Source organism: Solanum lycopersicum, chromosome 7 (assembly GCF_036512215.1).
Source record: "Solanum lycopersicum chromosome 7, SLM_r2.1".
In the NCBI taxonomy this organism is placed as follows: Eukaryota; Viridiplantae; Streptophyta; class Magnoliopsida; order Solanales; family Solanaceae; genus Solanum; species Solanum lycopersicum.
The window spans coordinates 5,294,727-5,320,989 of record NC_090806.1 but is presented as its reverse complement, the minus strand read 5'-3'; the positions used below and the strand labels follow the sequence as shown (position 1 = coordinate 5,320,989).

At 32.9% G+C, this 26,263-nt stretch overlaps 3 protein-coding genes across 5 annotated transcripts; 2 read left to right on the top strand and 1 right to left on the bottom strand.

Annotated features, from left to right (window-relative positions):
* The first annotated feature begins 8,352 nt into the window (after nucleotides 1-8,352).
* LOC138337186 (protein EIN4-like) lies at nucleotides 8,353-8,853 on the top strand. Its single transcript, XM_069286817.1, has one exon. It carries the CDS (start codon nucleotides 8,353-8,355, stop codon nucleotides 8,851-8,853), a length of 501 nt encoding a protein of 166 aa, XP_069142918.1.
* A 2,994-nt stretch (nucleotides 8,854-11,847) lies between these two features.
* Nucleotides 11,848-14,810, top strand: rps16 (30S ribosomal protein S16). The gene is given in 3 exon segments (NM_001247515.1): nucleotides 11,848-11,980; nucleotides 12,211-12,256; nucleotides 14,591-14,810. Coding segments are annotated over 3 exon segments (399 nt in total).
* Nucleotides 14,811-15,820: 1,010 nt separating this feature from the next.
* On the bottom strand, nucleotides 15,821-26,022 carry LOC101257873 (tRNA-specific adenosine deaminase TAD2). Of its 3 annotated transcripts, none has more exons than XM_069286698.1 (8): nucleotides 25,147-26,022; nucleotides 21,873-21,926; nucleotides 20,928-20,965; nucleotides 18,693-18,759; nucleotides 17,272-17,431; nucleotides 17,090-17,186; nucleotides 16,892-16,995; nucleotides 15,821-16,101 (listed from the first exon to the last, which is right to left on the bottom strand). In XM_069286698.1, exons 1-8 carry the CDS (start codon nucleotides 25,156-25,158, stop codon nucleotides 16,064-16,066), a joined length of 570 nt encoding a protein of 189 aa, XP_069142799.1. In that variant the 5' UTR covers nucleotides 25,159-26,022; the 3' UTR covers nucleotides 15,821-16,063. The 3 variants fall into 3 exon arrangements, with proteins under 3 accessions (XP_069142799.1, XP_004242811.2, XP_019070494.2); XM_004242763.5 differs by lacking the exon at nucleotides 25,147-26,022 and adding an exon at nucleotides 22,854-23,548; XM_019214949.3 differs by lacking the exon at nucleotides 25,147-26,022 and adding an exon at nucleotides 22,481-22,660.
* Between the last annotated feature and the right edge of the window lie 241 nt (nucleotides 26,023-26,263).

Genomic DNA, 26,263 nt, shown 5'->3' with positions numbered 1-26,263 from the left:
TTTAATATATATTTTTTATTGATATAACAAGATTGGAATTAGTAGTACTTTTCATATGGATTGGGCGAAAATTGTTTGATTTTATGATATTGCGTTGAGATCGCCCGTATAAATACGTGAATATTGTATGTGTCGGTATATGGACCTCGCAAGTCCCCATGAGTCATGCACTCTCAATGTATTTTCGAGGAGTATCATGTATATACGATTGAGAGAGCATTAGAGACATATCATTTGATGGTGTCACATTGCATTGCATCCTTCATTCTTATTTGATTGTGCGCTTCATTGATGTGTGAACATTACGTGACATTTGATTATTCCTATTTGATGAAAATTCGATTGATAAGTATTATGTGGATTTGTAAAAATTAGGAATCATTTTCTTATATACTCATGTCACTACTTTTTTGTTGTCGATCCATGAGATATATTGGGTACACGTGGTTTCGTATTCATACTACGATTGTGTCACGCCCGGAGCCTACAACCTTGTCCGACACTCGAAGATCATTGCTGACCCCCAAGCGAACCCTTGGTCTATTTACTTAACTCAGCGGAAGACTCAACTCAACTTAATTAAGAAATAAAACATGTTTAAAAGAAATACTTCATGTAATATTTTGGCTAAAATGACATTTATGTCTCAACAAGCAAAATAGACTCCATCTGAACTACTAATTGTCTACGAAGCCTCTAAACTGACTGAGATGGATGTTGGGACAAACCCCACAACACCCTAAAAACAAACTAAACTAGTAAAACAGATGAAAAAGATGTCCTCCAAAATGCAAGGAGCCTCACCACTGACTCTGGAGCTCGATCTGGATCAACGAAGCGCTCCGTGATAATCCTAGTTACCTATGTCTGCATCATAAAACGATGCAGGTCAATTGGCATCACTACATTGAATGTACGAGTATGCGAGTTGGAATGCTAAACACAACTATAAAGCTTGAAATGGAGTAAGGATGAATTTACCTTGGCTCTGCTCAACTCATAAGATAACAACTCCATATAAAGCAATAAGAACATATGCAATATATATATATATATAAAAAATTGGTAAAACAGTGTAAACTCTAAGTTTATTAAAGATGAAATGATAATAAACTCAACTTTATACAATAATAAACTCAACTTTACTTATACATGAAAGTAGTATAGTTTCTGTGGGATTTTCTCTAACCGACAACCACCACTATGAGCCTAAGTGATGATACATCATCTCGTATACGCTGCCAGAAGTGTCCTATACTTTGCTGTCGCATAAAGCATCCTCAACCTAGTGGATCCACTGGCTAAACTCACGTGATCATCTAAAAAGTATGACACGTTAATACCCATGACGGCTACATGGTTTACATGGGGACTTAAGTTATCTAAACTCTCATCCCCACATCTGTGCTCAATACTACTTCCAAAACTTGCTTTAGCTCACACTTTTAATAAAACTTTCTTCCTTTGGGTTGAGATAATTTACTGAACCCTTTAGCTTTAAAAGCTCCTCTTGGAATCAATGTTCACGTCTTTAGTTCAAAACTCTTTTGGAACTTCTTAGTAGCCTTTTAACTCAAATGTGAAATGTTTATCAACCTTTAGAGAATACTTAGTCCCCCTTATAACTTTAGAGAAATGAACTCAAGTGTTGCTCTTTATTTAACTTGAAACTTTAAGTCTTAAGGAATACTTAGTTTTCTTATAGCTTTTGAGAATTTAACTCAACTCTTTTCTCTTTGCTCGACTTGTAACTTGAGCCTTAAATCAAAGTTAAAATGATTGTTTAAGACTCTTTAAAAACTTTAAGAACTCATCTTAACTTTTAAACTTGACTTCTAACTTTGATTTTAACTTCCCTTGAATTGAATTATGGATTCAAGGATCATAATCTCATGTTTAAGGATGATTTCATGATGTTTAGATGTACTTTAGAGTGTTGGAGTCAACTAGGAACGAAAGGTATCCCTTAGGAACTAATACGAAAAGATAGAAAAGAACGGGGTCTCAAGGGGTCTTGATGCAGCGCGCCAGGGCCTGTCAAACAGAAATTTAAGGCACTTTGGCAGGCGCGGCGCCCCAAGGGTTATCTAACGGGACCTCCGACTTTTCTTCTTCATTTTTCATCTCTAAACCTCCTAAACATCCATGGATCCCACCCCAAACACTTACGATCCCTAAATACCTCAATACCCAATAGATTAGACCCGAATACAATCCAGAAATATGAATCAAAACTACTAGAGATCAACTACAATTCAACCAACAAGAACTTCACAACTTTTCATCTCAAGATTTTCATCCAAATAAACTCTAATTTGCTGTATTGGGTGAAAGTACCCAACACCGAATGATCTCACAGACTTCGATAGGGATCATTCCCGACGAAATCCACGCAAAGATCTTGACATTTCTTGGACAATTCTTGATCTTCCTCTTTTTTCTTCTTCTCTCCCAAGCCATAAGCGTTCTTAATTTTTGTAAAACTGATTTGGGACTTAGTCTTTACCCCTAATTAACCCTTAAAACAAATTATGCAATACTAGGATGAAAACATAACTTTGCCCTTACTAAAATTCGGATAGGATTTCCTCAATTCAATAGCCCAACTTCCGAATGGCATATCTCCCTCATACGACATCGAATTTGTGCAAACTCAGCGACGTCGGAAAGATCTTCCCAAGTTCTTTTCAACCATATAAAGAACTCATCCAAACTCTTTCTAAGCTAGAAATTATGTCCGTTTGAAAATGAACAAAATTCACTTTTGAAAGCTAGAAATTTTTCCAGATTTCCTTACTTTTTCCAAAAATTATTATTCTTGGTTTCTTAGCTTATTATTAGATAATTCAATTTACGAGATGTTACAGCTTGTTGCACTCTTCTGTGGTCTAGATTGTATTTCAATTTTGAGCGCATTTTTTGGAGTTTCAGTCTTGATCTGGATTATCTTGGAGTTGTGGTGAACTACTTGGCTGTTCTGTAGCCCACACTTCCCTCGATGTCTTTAGTTATCATTTTATTTTAGTATTTAGAAAAAAAATTCCTTACGTCTAAGTTTGTCATTCTGTTTTGGACTTGTATCATAATTTAGAAACTCTTATACTTATGACACTAAATCTTGGGATGGTAGTTTAGTTTTTTCGCATTTAATACTTATGAAAGACTTAGTTGTTGGGATTTTCTACTTGTCACTTACTTTTTTCATTATTAATATTGAATTGACTTGGTAAAAGTCTTAAGTCGAGTTACCTATCGGTTGATAACATAGGTTCCATCAAGACTTATGAATTTGGATTGTGATCGTCTGACACATAGCAAATGATACATGAAATATATACAGATACATAAATATAAATTGGATTCACTCTAATTAAGTTTAAAATAACTGAAGTTATTTATCAATAATAATACTTATACCAATTACATTATACATAAACAAAGTTTATCTAAAGAAGGTAGAGTGATATATTCAAATGTTGAAAAAAAGAAAAAATAGAGATATGATAATGATTTTTAAAGATTTACTATGTAATTTTTCCAATGAAGTGGGCTTCCTTGTCCTTATCCATGTGATATTAACTCCTGCAAGACTGTTCTGGGCTTCTGGCCCACCAAGCTAGTTAAATTGGCCCACCTATTAACAAAATGTCCCTTCCCTTTGGTTCCACAGAGAAAATATAGAACAAGAAAGAAAAGTTTACATAGATATGCTATACATTTTCCGTTCCTTTTTTACGAGGCACTTTTTACATTTTGAGATTTAAATATATTTATTTTTGATGGTAAGTTTTTCATAGACTTTTTGACATTTTGAATTATCAATTATTGTATCTTATAGTACTCTTAAGATAGTTAACAAATATATATATTTCATTTTAAAAAATTTGAAAATTTCATACGCAAATGTCCGGTCAAAGTTAAACTGTTTCACTTTCGAAAAACGAAAACTGTCACATGAAATGGGACAGAGAGAGTATTAAATAAAGTTATTTACTGACCACTTGTAATACATTTGTAATATAGTTTTAATACATATTATAAAGAATAATTTAAAAAACTAGAAAAAAAGATCTGAAATATATTCAAACTTTGATCGAAATTAATATTATGATATCAAACTTTGGAAATAATCTTTCACCCTCTGCACTATTTAATAGTGTATTTTAAAAATATATATATGTACCCAGGTGGACATAAAAACTATTGCGTAACTATTAATACCTTGAGATTACACTGTTAAATAGTTTAAGGGTAAAAGGTCCTTCATAAAGTTTGATAGTGTAACAACTTTTTCGGTCAAAGTTAAAGTACTTTTAGACTATTTTCTTTTAAAAAAATACATTGCTATAAATTTTATTCATGAATAATATTTTTTGACAGTAAACTGTAACTATTTTCTACATCTTTGATTGAACTTTGTGGAAGAAAAAAATACATGTCCCGAAAACTTTTGTAATGAGAAAATCAGAGTTTATTATTTGGTGCAGTTTTACAAAGAGTCTAAGCACAATTCACTCGAGTTGATCTATTAAGAGGGAAGCCTGTGTGCATATGAAAGATGTCTGGTAGATAGATAGTACATTTATCACATATTTTAATATATTTATAATATATTGTGTTTAATTTTTTATTAAATAAATATAATATATTTAAAAACATTTATATTGCATGCAATTACGTCTAATACATATTCGATTTATCATAATATTGCCATAGATGATAAAAAATAAAAACTATTATTAAAATCATATTATTTATTAAAAAAGTAGGCATCAAAGTAATTTTTCATAGAAAATGGGATTTGGAAAAATACTAGTGGTAATGAATATTTCTAATTTGAGAGAATATAATTATGAAATTCAAGCATGTTGTTTCATTAACCATTGAACAACAATAAAATTTTATTATTTTTTTTTAAAAATAATTTAACATATTTAAAAATAAAAGTAAATATATCAAATCGAACCGATCGATTCATTTCTAACTGTTCAATTAATTATCCACAAGTACACTGATTCAAAAAAGCACGCGTAAGCTACTATAATTGTCAATATGTCAATCAAAATATGTACCTAGTTACCCTACATTATAATATAAGTAAACCTATAATTATTTTATTTAATGTATAGAAATAAATTCCATATAGAAAAAAGTTTAAATAAAAAATTTGAGGGTCCAAATGTTATCTCAAAAAGGGCACAAAATTTATCTATATTCTGCACTACTCAATGATATAAAAAAAGTACTCTGCAATGGCACATGCCAATATTTAATTATACATAAGTCTATGTTCATATATTAAATGTTTTTATATATAAGAAAAAAATTATTGAAATAGTTCTGTTTTAATACTTGTCTTTGTATGGACATTATCTACTCTGAAAAATTGTTTGCTAACCACCAACATAAGGAAATAAAGAGAAAATGACAGTTTCTTTTTGGTTCGTCGAAGTTTCTGTCTATCGATTAAAAGTTGCCTCTTAAGACGGAGACGAAATCAATTGCTCCTAAACTATATAAATGGGCATTTTATTTTTAAAAAATTATTTAATTATATATAATTCAAATCGAGAATAAAAATTTCGAAACGAATTACAGTTCACAACCCCTCATTGATTTGATTCTTTTAGCCTATACATAAATTTGAATTGGAAATAAAACCTAGTAATTCAAACTATAACACTCAATTACTTCTATGGCATTTTTCATTTTTTAAATGTATGTTTAGTCAGTAAAAAAATAATTTTTTTTAAAAATATTTAAAAACATTTTTAATGAAACTAAGATAAACAAGCTACATAAGTGACGCTTCAAATTAATTGTCTTCTCCTTAAACTCCAATACATAACACCTCCACCTTCATAGCCAACACCGACATCTTAAGAGGCCTTTTGATAGGTAGTTTGAAAATGAGTTATGTAAGAATAAAGTTTCGCCTCATATTTGATATCTGATTAGGAAGTAAATTACTTACATGAAAAATTAACATGATATTCAATTAGCAATTTAAAATCCTCATAGCTAACAAATGTATAAATTAAGAGGGATAATATATAAATAATTAAAATTTGCATAGAATAATATATAAATTCCTCATAATTGATACATAAATAAATAAGGGCAACTTTCACATATAGCAAACAAAAAATTCATATTTGTATTCTATAGCAAATTTTGCATAATTGCGCTTCATAGCAAACATAAAACTGTATAATTCGCTATACATATACAATTGTATAATTCGCTGACCTAAATTGTATAATTCGCTGGCCTAAATTGTATAATTCGCTGGCCTATTTCGCTGCAATTGTATAATTTGCTTTGCATACAGTTGAATCGAATTAAAATGTATGTATATTGCATAATTATAAGTGTATAGCAAGAAGATATATGTTTTTCTCGCTTTATACAAAAACAGAAACACAATATATACACTTCTGTTATATAAAGCTAGAGAAAATTGTATTTCACTGCAATTGTATAATTCGCAATTGTATAATTCGTTGGCCTTTTTCTCTGCAATATTTGAAGTAAAATGTTTGTAAATTGTATAATTAAGTGTATAGCACGAAGATAAACATTTTTGCATGTGTATATACAATTTTCTCTCGCTTTATACAAAACAGAAACAGAATTATACACTTCTGTGTATAAAGCGAGAGAGGCGAGCGATATTTTTGGGAGAGAGACGCTGGCAAATTTTAGCTAATGTTTGCTATGGAGCACAATTAAATCAAACCCTAGCTATTCCATTTAATTTAGGTTATTAGTTTGCTATTATATACAATTTTCCCAATAAATAACTAATATTATAAAGTTTTTTTTTCTTCCAAACTTTGGGCTTTATTAAAACATCTACTATCGTAATTCGTAAAGCCCATTTGGCTTAGGCCTTAGCTAATTAACAGCAGGTTTAGAGTGACTTCGGCTTGTGACTTGTTTCTAGAAAATGGCTTTCGATATATTTTTTGTTATTTAACTTAAAAGTTAAACATTTATAATTATTTTTTAATTTTATTCAAACACTTCATACTGTTTAAAAATTATTTTGATTTAAAAACAACTAAATTAAACCAATCTAAATGGATCCAAGTTTGTGTAATAGAGATAAGTGACTTTTAACCATAAAATAAAATAAAGTGAAGTGATAGAAACACCTCCATACTTGGCGTAAAATGTTGCTTTCTACCTTATTTTGTGGGTACTTAAAAACCCTTAGGCTTGACTAAATGACCTTTAAAACGCCCCCCTCGTCAAATGACATGTCAAGTGGTCTCAACCTTATTTGTGGGCTTGAAGTGCTTATAAAAATGGTGACATAAGCTGTCAACGGTAAAAAAAAAATCTTCAAAATGACAAATAACTACGCCAATATTTTTTAGGGTCAGTATGTGACTCAAACAATTACAACTCCAGAATAGCTAAGTTTGACTCTTTCAAGACAATTTTTTTTTTTTTAATTTTATAATAATGATATTTTATTATATAAGCCTCAGCAACTTTAGAATAACTAAGTTCGACTCTTTCCAAAGAAAAAAATTGTTAGAAAGAAATTTAACTGTATAGCCCTTAATTTCGTATTAGCTAAGTTCAAATCTTATTAGACAAAACATAATACTTTATAGCATCCAAAAAGTGCAAGTACAGTTTGCAATAAGGAAAAAAGAAGGGCAAAATTTTAAGATCCTAAGTTCTATTATGGATTTTTATATATTCATCCATATTTTTGATTATTTTTTATTCTCGTACTTAATAGGCGTTTGATCATGTAATATCATGTCATGATATGGTATTGTGAGATAGAATCAGCGTTTGGACATGCGATTTTACGCTGATTCCATCTCACGAGATGTGATACCATATTCTCCAAAAACCATGATATGGAATCATATGAGAATACCATATCATGATTTGAGTTATTTTAAGAGAAAAGACATAAATACACCATCGAAGTTGTTTCATATTTGCATAAAGACACCTAAACTTTCAAAGTGTCCTATCACACCACTAAACAACTATATATCGTTGTAAATGGGTCATTTTTACCCATTCCCTCGTCTGGGTTGTTTACACGCACGTTAGGCGCGTCATGGACCAGTTTTCACTTTCATTGACCAGTTTAAAAGTGCCACATGTCATTTTCTTTCTTTATTATTAATTATTTCATCAATTTATATCATCTTCCCCAATTTAAACCCAAAATAGATGTGGTAGCCCTAATATTTTGATTTTTATAACAAGAACTATGTTGCTTTAGATTTCAAAGGTGTGACGGCTGAGTTGATTGACGCTCGTTATGCTATTTTAGTTTTGGTTATTCCGAGTGCAAATGATGATTGGAGCCATAATGAGATGGAGATAGTGGAAGTAGTTGTTGATCAGGTGATTGTGGCCCTATCCCATGCGACTGTTCTTGAAGAGTTAATGAGGGAGAAACTAGAAGCGAGGAACGGTTTGCAGCAACAGGCTAAGGAGAATGTTGTGAAGGCAAGCCAGACAAGGTATTCGTTTCAGAATTTAATGAACAATGAGATGAGACGACCAATGCACTCGATTTTGGGTTTGCTTTCCATACTTCAAGATGAGAAAACAAGCACTAACCAGAAGATTATTATCGATACAATGGTGAGAATGAGCACCGTTTTGTTAAACTTAATAAATGATGCAATGGATATACCTGACAAAGACGAAGGGAGATTCCCAGTAAAAATGATGTCGTTTCAGTTTCATTTACTTATCAGAGAGGCTTCTTGTCTTGTTAATTGCATGTGTGTTTATAAGGGCTTCGGATTTTCCATGGATGTTCCCAATTCTTTAACTAATCTGGTGATGGGTGATGAGAAGAGAAGGTAGACGACTTTTCTTCAAAAGATAAGGGTCGGGTCGGGTAAATTCTATCCTAGGGAGTGAGCAACACGCGCACGACGTAGACGAGGGAATGGGTAAACATGACCCATTTACAATGATATATAGTTGTTTAGTGGGGTGATAGGACACTTTTGAAGTTTAGGTGTCTTTATGACAAAATGAAACAACTTCGATGGTGTATTTATGTCTTTTCTCTTATTTTAATACAAAAATTGATTAACGAGTTTATATTTTGTTAAGATTCTACGTTTGTATCTACTAACCATTTATTTCACATGTAAATAAAATTTATAATCACATCATTACTTTTTAAAATTTTTATTCTCACCGACATATAGTCACTTTAACTTACACTTCACGATTGTTTAGTAATAAGATCTTGAAGAGCCCGTGAAAGGTGTTTCATTTCTACTCAAATATATTGATGAAACAATTATTTAAGTGGAGAACAAATAACTTTGTAATAATTTATTATACGATTTTTGTGTATAATATTGAATAAATAATTGAGGCTATTTTAATAGTTTTAAAACTTATGAGATTTTTATGTTTATGAGAAAACACACAACACCAAAATTCCATATCGCATGTCCAAACAAACTCAATTTCATCGCATGATTTCATATCATGATGCCATATCATGAGACCATATCGCATGGCCAAACAAACACTTATTGTAGTAATTATTTTTCCCTTACTACACATTAGTTTCTAGAAGGGAAATGATGTCTCTAATTGACGCTTTAGGGAATACACCCTGATCCCCAAGATATCTACATAACCATTGTTTCAAAATAGGAAATAGTTTTCACCAGATATCATTTATATTACAGTCTTCTTCGTGATGTCAAATTATCAAAGGCTAAAAGCGCTTATTCCACTTCTAGCTCATTAGGGATGAGATTTCTAGGACTGCTGATGCTCTGATTCTCAGTCTCAAGACATTCTCTATAACGCTAGAGTCATCGATTTATCGTAATAGAGTTTAATCACCAATTTCAAAATAAATTGGTATGATTCCTCTATGCTTGAGAAACCAGAGTACTGAACTTGAAATAAAGTCATCTGCTTAGCATTTTTTCAAAATGTATTCCCCATATAAGATAAATACTTGGGATCAATGAGGAATCGAATTACTGTTTTGTACTTGATAAAAAAAATGAAGAAATCATAAAACAAAACCATGTTCTATAAACAAATTTAGACAAACTCAGGAATGGGGGTTCAAACACATGAATAGTAGAATTACATATGCTTCAATGTGAAGGTGTGAGAAGTTAAACGTGAGAGGAGAGAGATAAAAGTAACGGTAGGCCGCCAAAGAAGAATTGACAAGAGATGATTAGGCAGTACATGCTCCTCTTAGAGTTCTACTCACCTTATACCCCCCCCCCCCCCACATCCCTTCCTCTTCTTAAACTATTATTTTTGTCATTCTATCATTATCTTATTCTTCAATTTTTTACTATTATTATTGCTTCTTTTACTTTGCGTATCTTTACTATTTTTGTTGTCATTAATTTCTCCTTTGTTATTTTCATTACATCTTTTTACTCCTATATTTCTCAAACCTTTTTTGAACATCTAAAGGTCTTTCAAAAACATTTTATCCACTAAAATCTACTTGTGCAATTACATTAGTTATGTTTGTTAGTTTTGATTTTTTTTTTTTTGTGATGGTCATGTATATTCTTTTTGAGGTGCGATAGTAAAAGATTTATACATTAAAACAAGATAATATCATTATTTTTTAAATAAATGCAGTGTTGAACCACTTTATCAAAACTCGACTAATTACACACGATCACGTAATTCTGTCCATTAAGTCTATGACAAATGAAGAAATTATCTAGTATTGTTTGTCACTATTGAGATCTTACGATCATATTTCATGATTCTCAATCAATTGATTGACCATTAAATCTTTTTCTTCCATTATATCCTAATTTTTGCTTAGTTTGCATGTATATGGATACCAAGAAATTGTGGGTCTTTCAACACAACTTCCTTCCAAGTAATTTTAAATCTACCCTGTTCCCTTTTAACATCTTCACTTATTACGAATAATTATATTGTATTTTAGATTAAAAAAAATTTAAATGCTTTAAAAGGCAACTATGATGCTCTGAACAATTACCAAGAAGCAGGAGATATACACTACAATACTACCTTCTCTTCGGAAGCGGAGTGACAATTTAAAATTTATATATTTGAAATTCTATCTTTTTTAAGTTTTAGATTAATAATTTATACATATTTAATAATTTATCATTATAAATTCAAAATTAAATCAAATTTATCAAATTCGATTAAATTCATATCCAACACACTTGGAGGCCAAAAGCATATGCCTTATCCATAATAATTTATATTGTTATTAAATATACCTAGTATAAATGAATTGCTACTTGAATTTTGATTGCTATGTTCCCAAATTACTAGTATGAACCAATTATTTTATTTTATTTTATTTTTCTGTTTCGCTTATTATTTTTATTATATTCATTTAATTTTATATAAAAGATAAGTTTATATATAAAATAAAAATTCTATCTAATAAAATTTTACTAAATATATTATTATTATTGTATTACAAAAAATACCTTTTTCATTTCAATTTTAATCTATCCTTAAAAAATATATTTTTATATTAAAAAGTATCATAGATAATAAGTATTAACTCCTAATACGAAAACACACTATCATAATTTGTTTTTCTTTTCCTTTCTTGAAAAACATCTTAATAAAACTAGGTAAAAATAAGTACATTTTTAGATCATAACTTATTTTTAAAAATCTTATAATTTATTTGAAATTAAAATAAAAAGTGTCATTTAAATTAAAAATTGGGACATTAGTAGTAAGTATTATATTTTTTTGTAACAAAAAGGGAAAAAGGGTGTTGTTGTTACCCTAGAGTCACAATTCGTTGCCGGATTGACAGTCGCAGTTGATTCATTCGCCGGAGAGCAGTTGAAAATGGTGGTAAGATTAAGGTTATCGAGGTTTGGATGCAAAAACAAACCTTTTTACAGAGTAATGGCCGCCGATAACAGATCTCCGAGAGACGGCAAACACTTGGAAGTACTTGGTTATTACAATCCTTTACCAGGTAACAAACACAATTTTTTGATTGATTGATTATGCTGTTTATCATCGAAAATTGATTTTGTTACTCATTTCTCCTTACTTTGGATTAACCCCATGTGAAAAAATTTCATCTTTTAGCTTTATTTGTACTGTTGTTGAGAGAAACCTCAGTTTTTGAGTCTTGAATTCAAATATTTGTTTGTTTTGTTGAGGTGCTGATGTATAAGTTTGTATAATTTTCTTTTTGTACAGGGCAAGATGGTGGTAAACGGATGGGTCTTAATTTTGATAGGTTGAAGTAAGTAAAGTTCCAAACTTGTTGTTTTTGTTGTGATTGATTCCCAATTTCATGTCTTCCTTTTGTAATTTGGAGATTCTTGAATTGCATTTTTCTCTCTTATTAAAGTTGAGATGACTGACAACAAGTTAAAGGGTGAACCCTTTTAGAGTTCAGGTCATGTATTGTGCTTTTGTTTTTGTTGTTGTCTGACAAAGAATAATGTAACACTACTCAAAGGTAATAGTTCAGTTGCTTCTGCAGGCTGTGGAAGCTCAACGTTAGTATAGCTTTTCTATTTAGGCAGAGCTTATTTGATCCGGAAAATCATTGAAATTCTTGTATGGCTATGTAGTGGTACGGTTAAGACTGGTTTATCGCTGTAGGATCAAGAATAACATTGTAGTTGCGTAAATCAGATTTTGCTAATTGGTCATTTTAAATTTTCTGTCCATCTCGTTGGTAGTCTTTGAAAAGAATATAGTTGACTTAGCGATTGACTGAATACGCTGGCCAAACCAGATTGTTGTCAGATGCATATCAGAAGTGCCTTAATCAGTGACCAAAAATGGACAATTTTCTCATGAGCTGCCTCAAAGAATGAGTGAGCGGAACAGGGAGCTGACTTAATGCAGTACTTTGAAGTGTTAAGGGAGTTTCTAGGGTGATTTTATATATATATATATATATATATATATATATAGTGTTTTGGTTAATTTGTAGGGTGACTATTGTCAGATATGTATAAAGGATCAAATAAGCTATTTGAATTTAGTTATCGAGGAAGTTGTATGGAATAGGTGCAACTGGAGCTAAGGAGATTATGGACCAATGTTAATTATGTTGGCGAAAAGGCAAAGATAACTATGCAATTGAAATTCATTGAACATATTTAGTTTCAGAGACCAGTAGCATTATACCACAGTAGCCCCCTCATTTTTTTGTGTGTCGGTGGGCGGGGGTTGTCATTTTGGGTGTTACGTATTCCTTTGGGCTTTGTATACTTAGTTGTATGTCTTGTATCCCCTTAGGTTCTTCATCCAAGAATTTATTACTTCTAAAAGAAAATTATAATTATGAGTTCTTGTGCTATAAATTTCTTGTGAGTTATTTCTGCGTACATTTTGTTGAGAGCGTGAAAAGTTGAATGCTGGCCCACTTGATTGAGATGCATCTTTGGAAAAACAAAATTCATCTGGTTGAACTGGTGAACAATATGCTAACTCATCCTGGGAAGTTGTTAATGGTTTGCTGTTTTAGACTTTCTTGATTTTTTTGCTTCTAAAGATGAGGGTTTGTCATCTTTAAGGGAAATAGGAATGATGTTATCCGTTCATAATGATGAGAATAATAAATGGTTCTCTGCTGCACTGTTAACTTCGAGTGGCAATGATTGTTTAGGACTTGCTTGGGTGCAGATGGGGCGAAACATTAGTGATTGTTGTGTTTGGTATAATCAAAGATCTTACATCTTTATTCTCTTGTTTCTTCTGTTAATTGTGTACATGGACCATAAACATGATAAGATGGTTCATTTGTTGAGTGTGCTGTATACTACACATAATTTAATATGTATTTGTGGACTTGGCTTAGCGTATTAGGAGTGTGTGGCTGTGATTTTGGAAGGTTAAAAATGATCATGTAACACTGAAAAGACAAATTAAGAAATGACATTTATTAGTTAGTATCTCTTTTTTAACTCCTTTACTTTGCTCCAGGGACTCATTTTGGCTGGGTTAATTAGAGAGTTAAATTGTAGTTGATATATGTCGGATCTTTTTCTTCCAATTTGTAGAAAAACATTAGTACTGACTTTCTTGTTTTTGCTACTATTCTCATGAGTCATTTAAAGGATTAAGTTAATTAATGTTTTAGAACAGGCTTTAAGATAAAGCAATTTTATGTAAAAAGCTCAATATAATTCCAAATAAAGGTGTGCAGTCTTGCAGCTATTTGCAAGGTGGACCTCTTGAAGGGACTGAAACTCCTTTCTAGTGTGTATCAGATGACTTATGACCGATCATCAGTCAGGAAAAGGAAGGTGGCTAGTACTGTAGGGATGAAAACTCAAAGTGCTTGATTACTGGTGCGCGTTGATTCATACAAGACAGGAGCATAACTAATGATATGATAAATTCTGAAGCTGATATTACTTGTTTCCTGTTTATGAGATTGTGGCCGCACAACTTTTAGTCTGACAGGTTTAAATGGAAAATAGGGATCAAATTGTTATACTGGGATTTTTTGTAGTTGTTGCAAGAACTAAAGCTTATAGGTTCTTATACTCTTAATCATCAGATATTTGTCAGGATTATACAATCATGTATTCTTTTCCTGATATTTATGGTTCTGCAGGTATTGGTTATCCGTAGGTGCACAGCCTTCAGATCCAGTTCAACGCCTTCTTTTCCGAGCAGGCGTACTACCTCCTCCACCTATGTTGGCTATGGGACAAAAAGGCGGTCCACGGGACACTCGATTAGTTGATCCTATGACTGGACGCATCACGACACCTGAAAGTACCAAAAGTGCCGTTCCAACAGTTGGTTCTGAAGTTGACGAAGACAAAGATTAGAATCTGACTAGTTGATTTTGTACAACTTCAATTCAAAGATCTGTTTTTTAGTATGTGACAATTGCAGCGCTGATGTTTGTTGCTATTTGAAACTTGCAGTCTTAGAATGTGTCATCTTCAGATATGCCCTGATCCTGTCTCAATTTTGTCTCGTCTCGTCTTAACTATCTATGTTTGAATAAAATAGTACCCATTGTATGTGAATTTTGATAGAAATGTGAGAAAAGATGCTGCTGCTTATTGTCAATACCTAATCTCTGCAGGCCATTTCAGTTACTTCATCTGAGTTGGTAGACATCTGATTTCCTTATATAAAGGTTATTGACACTATATTTTGTTTCTAGGTGCATGCAAATAATATAAAACAGTTCTGCAATGTTATCTGCTTGCACAGGCCGTTTCATTCTAGTTAGTAGAATCATTGTTTTCTCTAACTGCTCATGTGTTTGGAATCTATAGAAGGATGATTGGAAAAAGAAGAAAAGAGCAAGCATTTCCTTGAGAACTTAATGGTTATGAGTAGTTAATCTGGTCTTGTACTTATATTATTGCAATTTGTGACAATCATATATGATGTTTAGTAGCTTGAGTTGTGTTTTATAAGCCTATAGGTATAAGGTAAGTGATGGCCAAAGGCCAATTCTTTTCTTTGTGTTTATCTGATTTTTATTAGTCACCACTAAATCATAATTGCTTTACCATTTAAAGAGTTTGCAATGATGGTGTCATTGTGTTGATTCTCCATTTTCTTTCACAAGCTTAGTGATCTGGTACACTAAGCTCCTGCTATGCGTGTGTTTGTGTTTTCTTAAAAGACAATTTGACTAAACATTAACAAAAACTACTACTTGGGCAATTTGTTTCTTTTGCCTAATATCAAAAGCTAGTCCAGTTTTGTGTTTTTGTACTTCAGCAGCTCAAGTACTGCCTAGTGTCTCACTTTTACCAAGAAAAAGTTAGAGTAGCTTATATGATATAAGTTCAATTTCTGGTGTTTTGAATTTTGAATATGAAAAGTAAACTCATATCAAGTGATATTATTAAAAACACTTAGAAATTCTATTATTGCTATGACATAAATGGTCGTCTCAAATACGAATACTTTTACACTTGCCCCTTCCTATTAAAGCAATCGATAATCATAAAGTATTTGAACTAATTTATAAATAATCAATAATATAAAACCGTACCAATATTGGATGATAACCAACAAATTGTACCAGAAGTTGAAGGAATACTGACACTTGCTACTTCTATACTTGCTGCTTTAGAGGTCTGTGAGGCTTTGGTGCTGAAATCATTGATAGAAACAAGAATTACTCAAGCTTTTGCAACAGACAAAACAAGTTTGATGTTGGAGAAGAAAGGATCTTTATGTTATAGCAATTCAAATGTAAATAAGCTTGAAACATGAGTGCGCGCTCAAGAAATTTTAAGTGCTTCAACTGTTGGTGCAAATACGTTCAACACATCAAACTCATATGACCTGTTTGACCTCTCTATCTAAATACCAGAACTCACCCCCTTCCCTATAACCCTACTGATACTTTCAGTGCATGTTTTCTGAAAGTATACATGAACATCTTCTCTACTCCTTGAACCCCCTCCCAATTCATTTTTTAATAAAAGACTTTACCCTGTCAAAGCTTGAATGAGACCTTTACTTTATAAGCTGAAAGAGATTATTGCAGTTCGCCAGTTACACTCCTCTTTCAGAAAATGGTGCAAAACCTCATATTTATGGATTGTTAGTAGACCACTAACAGTCACGTCGGGGCACTCTTTCTCCAGACAATACTCTGTAATATGTGATAGTTATGCTGAATGAATGAGATCAGAAGCAATATCAAATAAACCAAGACACACGAATTGAGACCGGACTTCATTCCAGGGTAATTTCTAGCAGGATTTCTAAATATATTGATTCATGTGTGAAAACAACAACTTCAGTGACACGATGACTGATGAATAAATTCCAGGTTGAAACTACTAGAGTCTGTCAGTCATCTTCCACTATATGTATAGTATCTAGTGTCAAACAGCATTTACTTCATTATGATGTTATGGAGATAGAGATATACCATTTGGATTTCCTTGCTCATAGAAGCTCCGAAGAAGAGAAACTGCTTCAGAAGCCATTATTCCCCCAGTGCATTTGAAACCCTTTTTTGATGAGGCTAATTCACTGTTATGTTTTGTAACTTCCAATTAATTTCCCATTTGTCACTTTTTCTTGAAAAGCTGAATTGTGGAGAATAATATTCAGTATATTATCAAACCTAGTTGGAAGATTAGAGTTGCTGGTATGAAGTGATAGTACAGATCCACAGCCTCCAAATTTATCATTTGCACATCCATAATATGCCTCCTTTATTCCTTGCAGAGGAAACATGTTATGTTAGAGAAATGTGCTAGTGATATATAAAGCAAGACCAGCAGATAATGAAATGCTTCAACATACCAAGATATGACAAGGCTGCTGCGCACATTATACATGGCTCACAGGTGACATACAGAGTGCACTTTGAGAATCTTTCAGAAACTTCAAGAGGTGAAAGTCCATTTTTCTGCCACTGTTGAACTAGAAAATCAATTGCTTCCATCTCTGCATGTCTTGTAGCCTGGATTTATAGGAATGCTTAGTCAGGTTACATGATTAGGAAATAAGTGCACCTCAGTATCGAGTGTTAAATAATTAGTGGAAGTCAATAGATTAAGCCAAACCAAGCAAATAATCATGCAACTATCATCTGCAAGTAATGGGTCTTATCCCCATGCGGGAAAAGATCTTTTCAAAAGGTATCTCAGCGCAACAGGACTGAGAGTGAGAACCACAAGGCAATCTATGCATAATGAATGAAGTAAAAATCCAAAGTTACATATATAAACTACAACATGATATGGGAGGAAATAGTAAGAAGATACCCATCAAGAAAAATATCTTTCAAGCGTAAATATATTTAGGAGCACATGCATTTCTAGAGAACATCTTTTTTCATGTCTATGGTAAATCTCCACTCTGAACCCCCCAAACCCTCATCCTTGCATGATAACGGCAGTATTTTCCACTTTTCCCTTGGTGACACAAAACAATCTCCATTTCTTGGAGAAGTATTTTGTGCGGAAGTTCATTCTATCCTCTACCCTTTTTGTGCCAATTACATGATTGACAAATAACGACAACTACGCTTCTCTCACAAATTCAAGTTGGGACCAGCTACACCAACCCACACACATGTCACTTCACTTAAGCTAATCGGAGACCAATATCATACAAAATAAAAATACTGAAAAATGTAATAGTTTTTTTCCTATATTTTCTTCTAGTGTATAAATCTCTCATATGACTAAGAGACTCCTAAAAGCATAGGACCTAAAGTAATTGGTGTCAGTAGAATGGATCTTTTTCGTCCGTTATACCCTAGTATTTGCTAATTTTACATGTATATGGATTCCAATTGTATGTCTTTCAAGACAACTTCCTTTGAAGTGATTTTAAGTGTACCCCATCCCTTTTAACACCTTCACGCATTATGGTTTCACACCTACACTTATGGACAATTACATGACTGAGCTAAAGGAAAAAAGTTCAAGTGGTTCAGAGAGTAAACAATGATGCTTTCAATAGTTACCACGCAACACGAAACAGGAGATATCACAACTGCAATACAACCTCTCCTGCACTGAACATCTTTTTCTCTGGTATATTTATTACAGCATGCATGTGGACATTGGGCGTGAATGTTTATCAAATACATATGAATATCGGTGGGCAAGACAGATTATCTCAGCATACATATCGACAACAATTTAGCACCATCTAACATAATGGAAGATACCTAATACAGATCTTATTAAGGAAATTAAGAGTTGAACACATACATTTCTTGTTTCAGTTGTTCGATTTCTTCCTGAGGCAATGACTTCCCCATCCTCAACAAAGACACAGCTGAAACGTGGAAAAACATAATCAAATATGCTAACTGAACAAAAACGATTGAAGAAACTTCAACAGACAATTTTTTTAATTCCAGCCAATCCTGTGTTTTGCTACACCATTGCATAGGATTAGTTATCCAAAAAATCTTCACTATCTTAAACCAAGACCACTACACTTCGGAGGAGAGCGGGAGGGAGGGGGGAGGGGTTATATCCTTTGCCCATCAAGTTCAAGTAGAGACCAACAGGTCCTCATTTCTTCTTCTTATTTATTTAACTCAGCAAAATTTTCTCCTTTTTCTCTTCTTCTTCCTCCTCCTTGAAACTCTAGACAAGCCACCCCCCACCAACCCTTCCCTGTGCTCACACCAGCAACTCTCACCCTGACAATGCATCTTCTTCCAGCCACCTTGGAATTGCTACATTTATTTTGTTTACTCCTACCACCACAGCTTTCCATAAGCTGCCTACCTCCTTTTCTAATCAGTAAAGAACTTTTTTTGTAAATGGAACAAAGCCAAATGTCAAGAAGGTGATCGGACTGTATAAAAGTGAGATATTACCTACATTTAAAAAACAAAAGAAGGAGAATATCTTGTTCAGTAGGTCCTACAGGCTATGTCTGTAGAGTGCTAATGAAAACTATCATTCTGTCAATATCATGTACATCCTGAAATTTGCACCATAAAACCAGCATATAAAAGCACTTGTATTTCAGCTCCTGGGCATTAGTTGCTTTACCCTCTAACACCCAGAAATTCTCTCTTTCCGAACTACCTAACACACAGGCAAGGACTGTTTTCCAGATTCACTTCAGTACCTTGTTTCTTCCTTTGAGGCTCCAATGTAGCAGCAGATCTTTCACAGAGACTGGCACGGTCCAATTCAGTTTAAACATGCCGAGAAAGAAATCCCAGAGTTGCTTAGCTACCCAGCAGTGTAGAAAGAAGTAGCTTCCATTCTCTTCATGTTTGTTATATAAATAGCACATGTTGCACATAGCTATACCCCCCTGATCCACCTACATCCCTGCGCCAATTCTTTCCATGACCTCAACCCCGGGACTAGTAATCTCCCTCCTCCCACACCATTCACGTTTTTCTTCTTGTCCTGCAACTTCATTTTCTTTTCTGGCACATTTTTCCTTTCCACAGTTCTTACCATTTTAAAATTTTAGAATTTGGATCACTTTTCTATAATAGTTGTATTCTATTTCAGTTTATCTTTTATGGTATTATTATTATTATTATTATTATTATTATTATTATTCTATAAATTTCCTTGTTATCTTTTCAATACTTGGTCATCTTTTTCTCTTCACACCAATTGTCTAGCTTATATAAGGGGAGAATGGAGTTTTAGTGAATTACGTAGACCAATTTTTCACTCCCACATGATCTAGCCAACAAAAACTAATACAACTTACAAGAAAAGGAAAACATAATACAATAGGTGCTCTCCAACTGTTCTTTTCTTTTGATGTCCCTGCACTAAAAAGAGAATAGCCTTACCAAGGAAAACTTAGTTCTAGTCAACAAAGGTACTGGATTAAGCTCTAATGGACAAATAAAATTAAGTGAATAAATTGCTTCCACCATGGTAAAAATGTTCTATATTTAATTCTTTTTGGGATTTGAAGCACAGAGGATAGCAGAAAACAGTAGAGGAAGTAACTAGAAACAAATAAAATAAGTAACTTTGTTTCAGGCTAAAGAAATTGTCAACCTTTAAAATGGTCATGTTATTCTATACATTGAAAAGAAGTTAGCTCTAAGCGAATAAATCTAAGTTTGTTGAAATAAGACAATAAGAGGCAAATAGATAATTGAAAAGCTAATCCGAGGGCACCTGTGACTGTAACAAGACTTTATATTGTGCTCAACTCTACATCAAGGTTTAGGGGAGGTTTTTGTTGGAAGGAGGGTTTGACTTGACTTAGAAAAATGTTCCTCTACTAAACAAGTGGAAAAATCTGATATGCATCCATAATGATCAACAAAGTAGACAACAAGGAGGCACAGATGCCTATTGTTGGCATGGCCCTAACAAAGATGAAACATGACCAAGCCACTGACTTGTAGAAAGAACGTTCTTTAGATGATACAGTTCCCTAACAGAAACTAATTATTTTAAGAATTTTATTGCCAAAGTATCAAATAACTTCAGCAAGAATCTTACCCAACTGGAACTTCAAGATTGGCTAATGCATCATTTGCCTGAGAAAAAAATATAAGTATTAGGAATGTGGGAAGAATAACAATAAAAGAGCAAAAGGGTAAAGGAAATCTCTGAAGACGTTCTGTAATATGGTGGCAAAGGAAGAAAGAAAGAGCACACTGTCCCAGTATGTAATTGCACATATATGCAGTATAAAGTAAGAGATTTGAACACCTAAGTCCTACCAGATCATTTTACCACTCTTTTTTTTATCATAACACCAAGCAGTAACCCTTTTCATTCAATTTATACCCATCTTTTTGGGAGGAGACTTGCTTAAAGATTTTGTGCTAGTGAAATAAACTGGAATGAAGTAGTTGAAAACATCTACAACTATGAAAGAACTTCAAAAGCTCACCTGATAAGTATATAAATCTGACCTCTTAATTTGTGTATTACTGAATATGCAACCTAACTTCCTTTTTTCCGACCAATACCACCAATAAGACATAAATAATGTAACATCATGCAAAATTGAGGTATATAAGAATTTGATTCCTTTAATTTTGTGTATCAATCCATATGGAAAAAAGCAAAGTATGTGTAAAATATAAAACAAATTGCTTGCTCTGAACAAAATAAACAAATAATGAAGGAAAAAAAGATTCAATTTCACATTTTCACTCACATTACAGTACCAGGTTGCTTGAATTACATTGGGGTTATTGTGTAAAAAAGTCAATTCGGTCTATAGCAATGTGACCAATAAAGTTTTTCTTTTTAGTCCTCTGTAGAAAATTGGTTCTTCATCATTCTTGTTAGGTTGGAACAAACTTGATTATCAGTTTCCTCTTTTCGATCAACTTGTAGTTGTTCATCTGATTGGAGATATATGCACACATGAACTAAACTGGCAATATAAGAGGCTATACCTTCTTTTTTTTGATTAAGTATAAGAGGTTATACCTGTTCTAAAGCAAGCTTCATAAATTCAAATGTCTCTTTCGCATAGCTCGTCATCTGAAAGCCAAATAAGCAGAAAGGATGGAACAAGATAAAGTTATCACTAGCAGACAATATATCGTTATAGAGATTTTCTGAAACAGATGGTGTACTACTATGAAAAGTTACAAGTAAATCACCACAACAATAAACTAGATCACAATGTGTCAATAAAGTAACGAACTTCAGTCATTCGGCAAAGTAGATTATTCAATGATAATGGGTTTGCAGTAAGCAAACTATAAAAAAAAGAGAAGGAATCAACTAGAGAAAAGAGGTGTGCTTGAGAGAGAATGGCAACGGAGACAAAAGCACTATGCAAAGAAGGAAACAGCGTGCCTACTGCTGAAAATGGAAGTTTATGGAACCTGTTGCAAGTATGAAAGCCGGCTGTTTGCTATACTACAACTAGTATCGCTCAAGTAGACATTTGTTGCACTTGCAAGAGTTTATGTGGTGCATTTAGGGCTTGTTTGTTATGCGGAGATTATAATGCACAAATTGTTTATAGTGAAGGAATTCTTGTTGATGTGCATATTTATTCATTATTATATCCTTCGTAACATCCTTACCTGAATTGTTTGAAGGTTCAAGTTCGTAACACTTGTACTCTCCACATCAAACAGAGCATAAAAGGTAAAAAAACCATTCTGAATATCACAATATGTCTCAATGTGGCAATTCATCAAACAGATGGTGGACACTATTCATTTTAGTGTAGCCAATACATTTTTTCCTCTCCCAAATAAGTGGAATTAAAGTTCACCCAATATCATAAACCATCTACCAAGAAAATTCATAGAAACAAATTCAGATTAACAAGTGAACAAAAAAACTCAAAATTTCTGAATAGAACAGAAATGGCTCAATGCGGCAATTTATCAAACACATTATTCATGGAGTTCAGCTACTAAGTGGGTCTGAGAAAAAAGAGAGTTCCGTTACCTGATTGTTGTTCAGGACGGCGAAGTTGGCCGGAGTTGGTACAGGCTGCTCTACGTTTTTAGTATTTGAAAAATCTTCCATGTTAAATTTTGAAGGGAACACTGATTTTATTTAATACTTATGGTTTTATAAAGTGAATGAATCTTGAGAAACACTATTACATTCTTTTGTATACATAATTTTGATATTCTAAAAGTCATGAATTTATTCAATTTTAATTTTGTTTGTATTCGAAAAAATTCTTAGCCTTTTTTGATTCAGAAAACGAGATTATAAGATTTTCGACATTAGTCAGGTGATGAGATTATATGTCTAATCATTTTCGAGATGGTTTTTGAAGCATGGATCACTAATTTGGTCTGTTTCTCATCAACAATAACATTTTAGATGTTGGTCTGGTATAGTTTTATGGAGAACAAGTGGTGTTGATTTGGAGGATTGGAGAAGTCGAAAGCCATCTAACATTGCTACTGAATTTCGACTTCTCCTTTTGAACTAATTCTCCGCGTAAGCAACACTTCTTCTACAGAAGACTAAACTCGAACACTATCCTAAATTAGCATCCGAATTGTTCACTTCAACATCTAACGGAGTGTTGTTACACAACTTTTGTTGTTCTTGTTTGCAGTTAATCTTGGTCCAATGCACTGTTTTTAGTTCGAAACTTGACCTTATTATGTAAGTTATATGAGTTCATATAAATTTGTTATCTTAGACTACTTATATTGGATGAAGAATATTTCAAATCACATTTACACCATTGATGTCATTATCAACAACTAGTTAATGTGTCCACAAACTTTATTACACTGTCTTCTTTGGTTCCATCTCTCCCCATCAACTTGTGGAAAATAGATCATTTCTCTTTGTGATTTTTTCTTCTTTTCAAAGTGGGGTCACTTGTTTTTATGCCAAATTCAAGTTGTTAGTATAACTAGAGAAAAACCTGTATAACTTTTTCCACTATCATAAGTGTGGGTTCAAAGTCGGGATCGACATGTCTCGTAAAAAGGAAACAAATTTAAGGGTAATGTAGGCATATACATATATGTATACATTGTGTATAGATAAGTGACCTTGAAACTTATGAATAAGTGAACATGTACCTTCTCTTTGTCATTCCTTTGGATTCTAATGTTTCATTTTCATCTTGGCGATTGCATGAACGTAGAAACTTTTGAATGAAGACATGAAGAAGTTTCAGAGTTTACAGAGGAAGAATGCTATGCTAAGTATATAATCATGTCATTTTGGGATACATTACTTTGGCAGGTCATTAAGGGCTACATTTCAAACGACGACAACTTTTCTTGCAAATTTGGATCACTATGGCAGGCCATACTGTATTCAGATTCAGAGGATAACAATTAAGCAAGGTGTTCTCAGTTTGAGACATGTTGATCAAGATGCCCTTAAGCGTTCATAATCCAAAATCTAAAGCAAAGGAAAAAACAGAATATGAAGACAAAAAAATCTACCAAAACATCATGACTAACAAAGAGGGAAAAGTTGATTTAACTATGCACTTTCAAAAACAGTGCAATAAGGTTCACGAGTCACGTTTCTGCAAGATTTATTTCATGCACAAAATTTGATAATATTGTTGTCTTTTTATTTTGTTTCTTAAATAACGTAGAGTTCAGGTCAATCTGTGGATAAAGAAAAACTTCCACACGAATATACACAAGCCAAGATACATTACTTTCTCGTTATTTCATTTTTAAAGTAATAAGGTGATTTACAAAATGACTTTGTAGATAGGTGATGTTATATTAAGATGATCTGAAGTTTTGATGATTTAACAAACTTCCAGATCTAACAAGGGACCTGGTCGAGGAAAGACTGCGTACATGAAAAGGACAAAAGACAGTTGTCTAGAAGCTGTCAAATCTGACATGGTTGGTGCATGACTTTTTACGATAACAGACTCTCAGCCAATGGCTTTGCTCCAAGGGTTTGTGTTCCGCACTATTATTCTATCAAGGGACCTAATCCAGGATCACTAGTGGACACATACATCTAACAGGTGAGAAATGAACTTTTAACCTTATTTATAGGTGAAATTTTAAGTTTAACAAGTTTTGACTTTTCACCACAAATTGCATTCGCAGCGTAGTTCCTCATTTGTACTCTCGTCAGCACCTAAGCTTAGATTTCCTTTGCAGTTAGTATTACTAATTTAACCGGCTTTCCATATAGAAAGGAATTAATCAGACTATTGAAAGGCTTAAGAGCCAATCTGAATCTTTGTTTTTTCAATTTTAGAGAAATTTTCGTAGTAAGAATCTGTTACCTTTGTTGTCATGTTGTGATATTAGGGGGCACTAGGAGCAGATTCCACCATTTCACTCTGTTTCTTGCTGACCTAAACAACCTGGACCAAAAACACATGGTTTAATAATCTATATTCCCACGGTTATACGGTTTAACATACTGGCATAAGGCCGCTGTAGGTTAGTTCTGATGTTTTCTTGGAGCCAAGAGGAGGGTTTTAATTGTATTTGCTTTGCAGCTTAGAGTTTAAAGAGGTTCTGCAGCTTCCAATCTATGAATGCCGTATGAGACTGTCAAACTGCTTTTCCCAGCAGATGGTTGTGTTTCTTTTCTTCTGGTTGCTGATAGAATGTTCTCTTAAAAAACAATGGAGTAAACATTAACAGAAACTACTACTTTCACAATTTATTTCCTGCTAATATCACAAGCTGAGGAAAGTACCTGTTTTTCGTTCCCAAGTGTTGTTGCAATCCTGATAAGTTTCTTATCCAATGAATATGATGAATCAGAAGATGGTACAGTTCCCTTTTTCTGGTTATGTCTACAGTTTTAGTAGATGGAGAAAATATGTATCATTTCACTTGCGGACAATGACACATCCTATAGTTTATTCTGATGTGAAAACCGAGGCTCCACACTCCAATATACCACCATGATGTCAAGGAAAGGATATATCTGAAGGCTTCACCTTTTTATATCTTGTGAAAGAATGACAATTTTTTCATGATTTTTTGCTACCTCGCCTCATCCCGCTAAATAAAAAATGACACTTGAAGGAAAAAAACATTAAAATAGGTGATAATGTTGGAAGTTTTACATGTATATTTGGTGTTGTTAGTTTCCTAATTTTTCCATCCTCAGTACAAAACATTACCCCATCATATCAGTTATATGTAGGTTCATAAGTTTTTTATCTTAGACTACTTATATTGGATGAAAAGTATCTCAAATCACATTTACACCATTGATATATCATTATCAACAACTGGTTAATGTCCACAAACTTGGTAATAAGTGTAGCAACTACTAAAGTTGAGCACTTCTCTCTCTTTTCATTTCTTAATTCTTTCTTTTGTATAAAAGTCATCTCCCCATGAACTTGTAGCCAAAGTGGAAGAAAATCAGATGCAATGAAT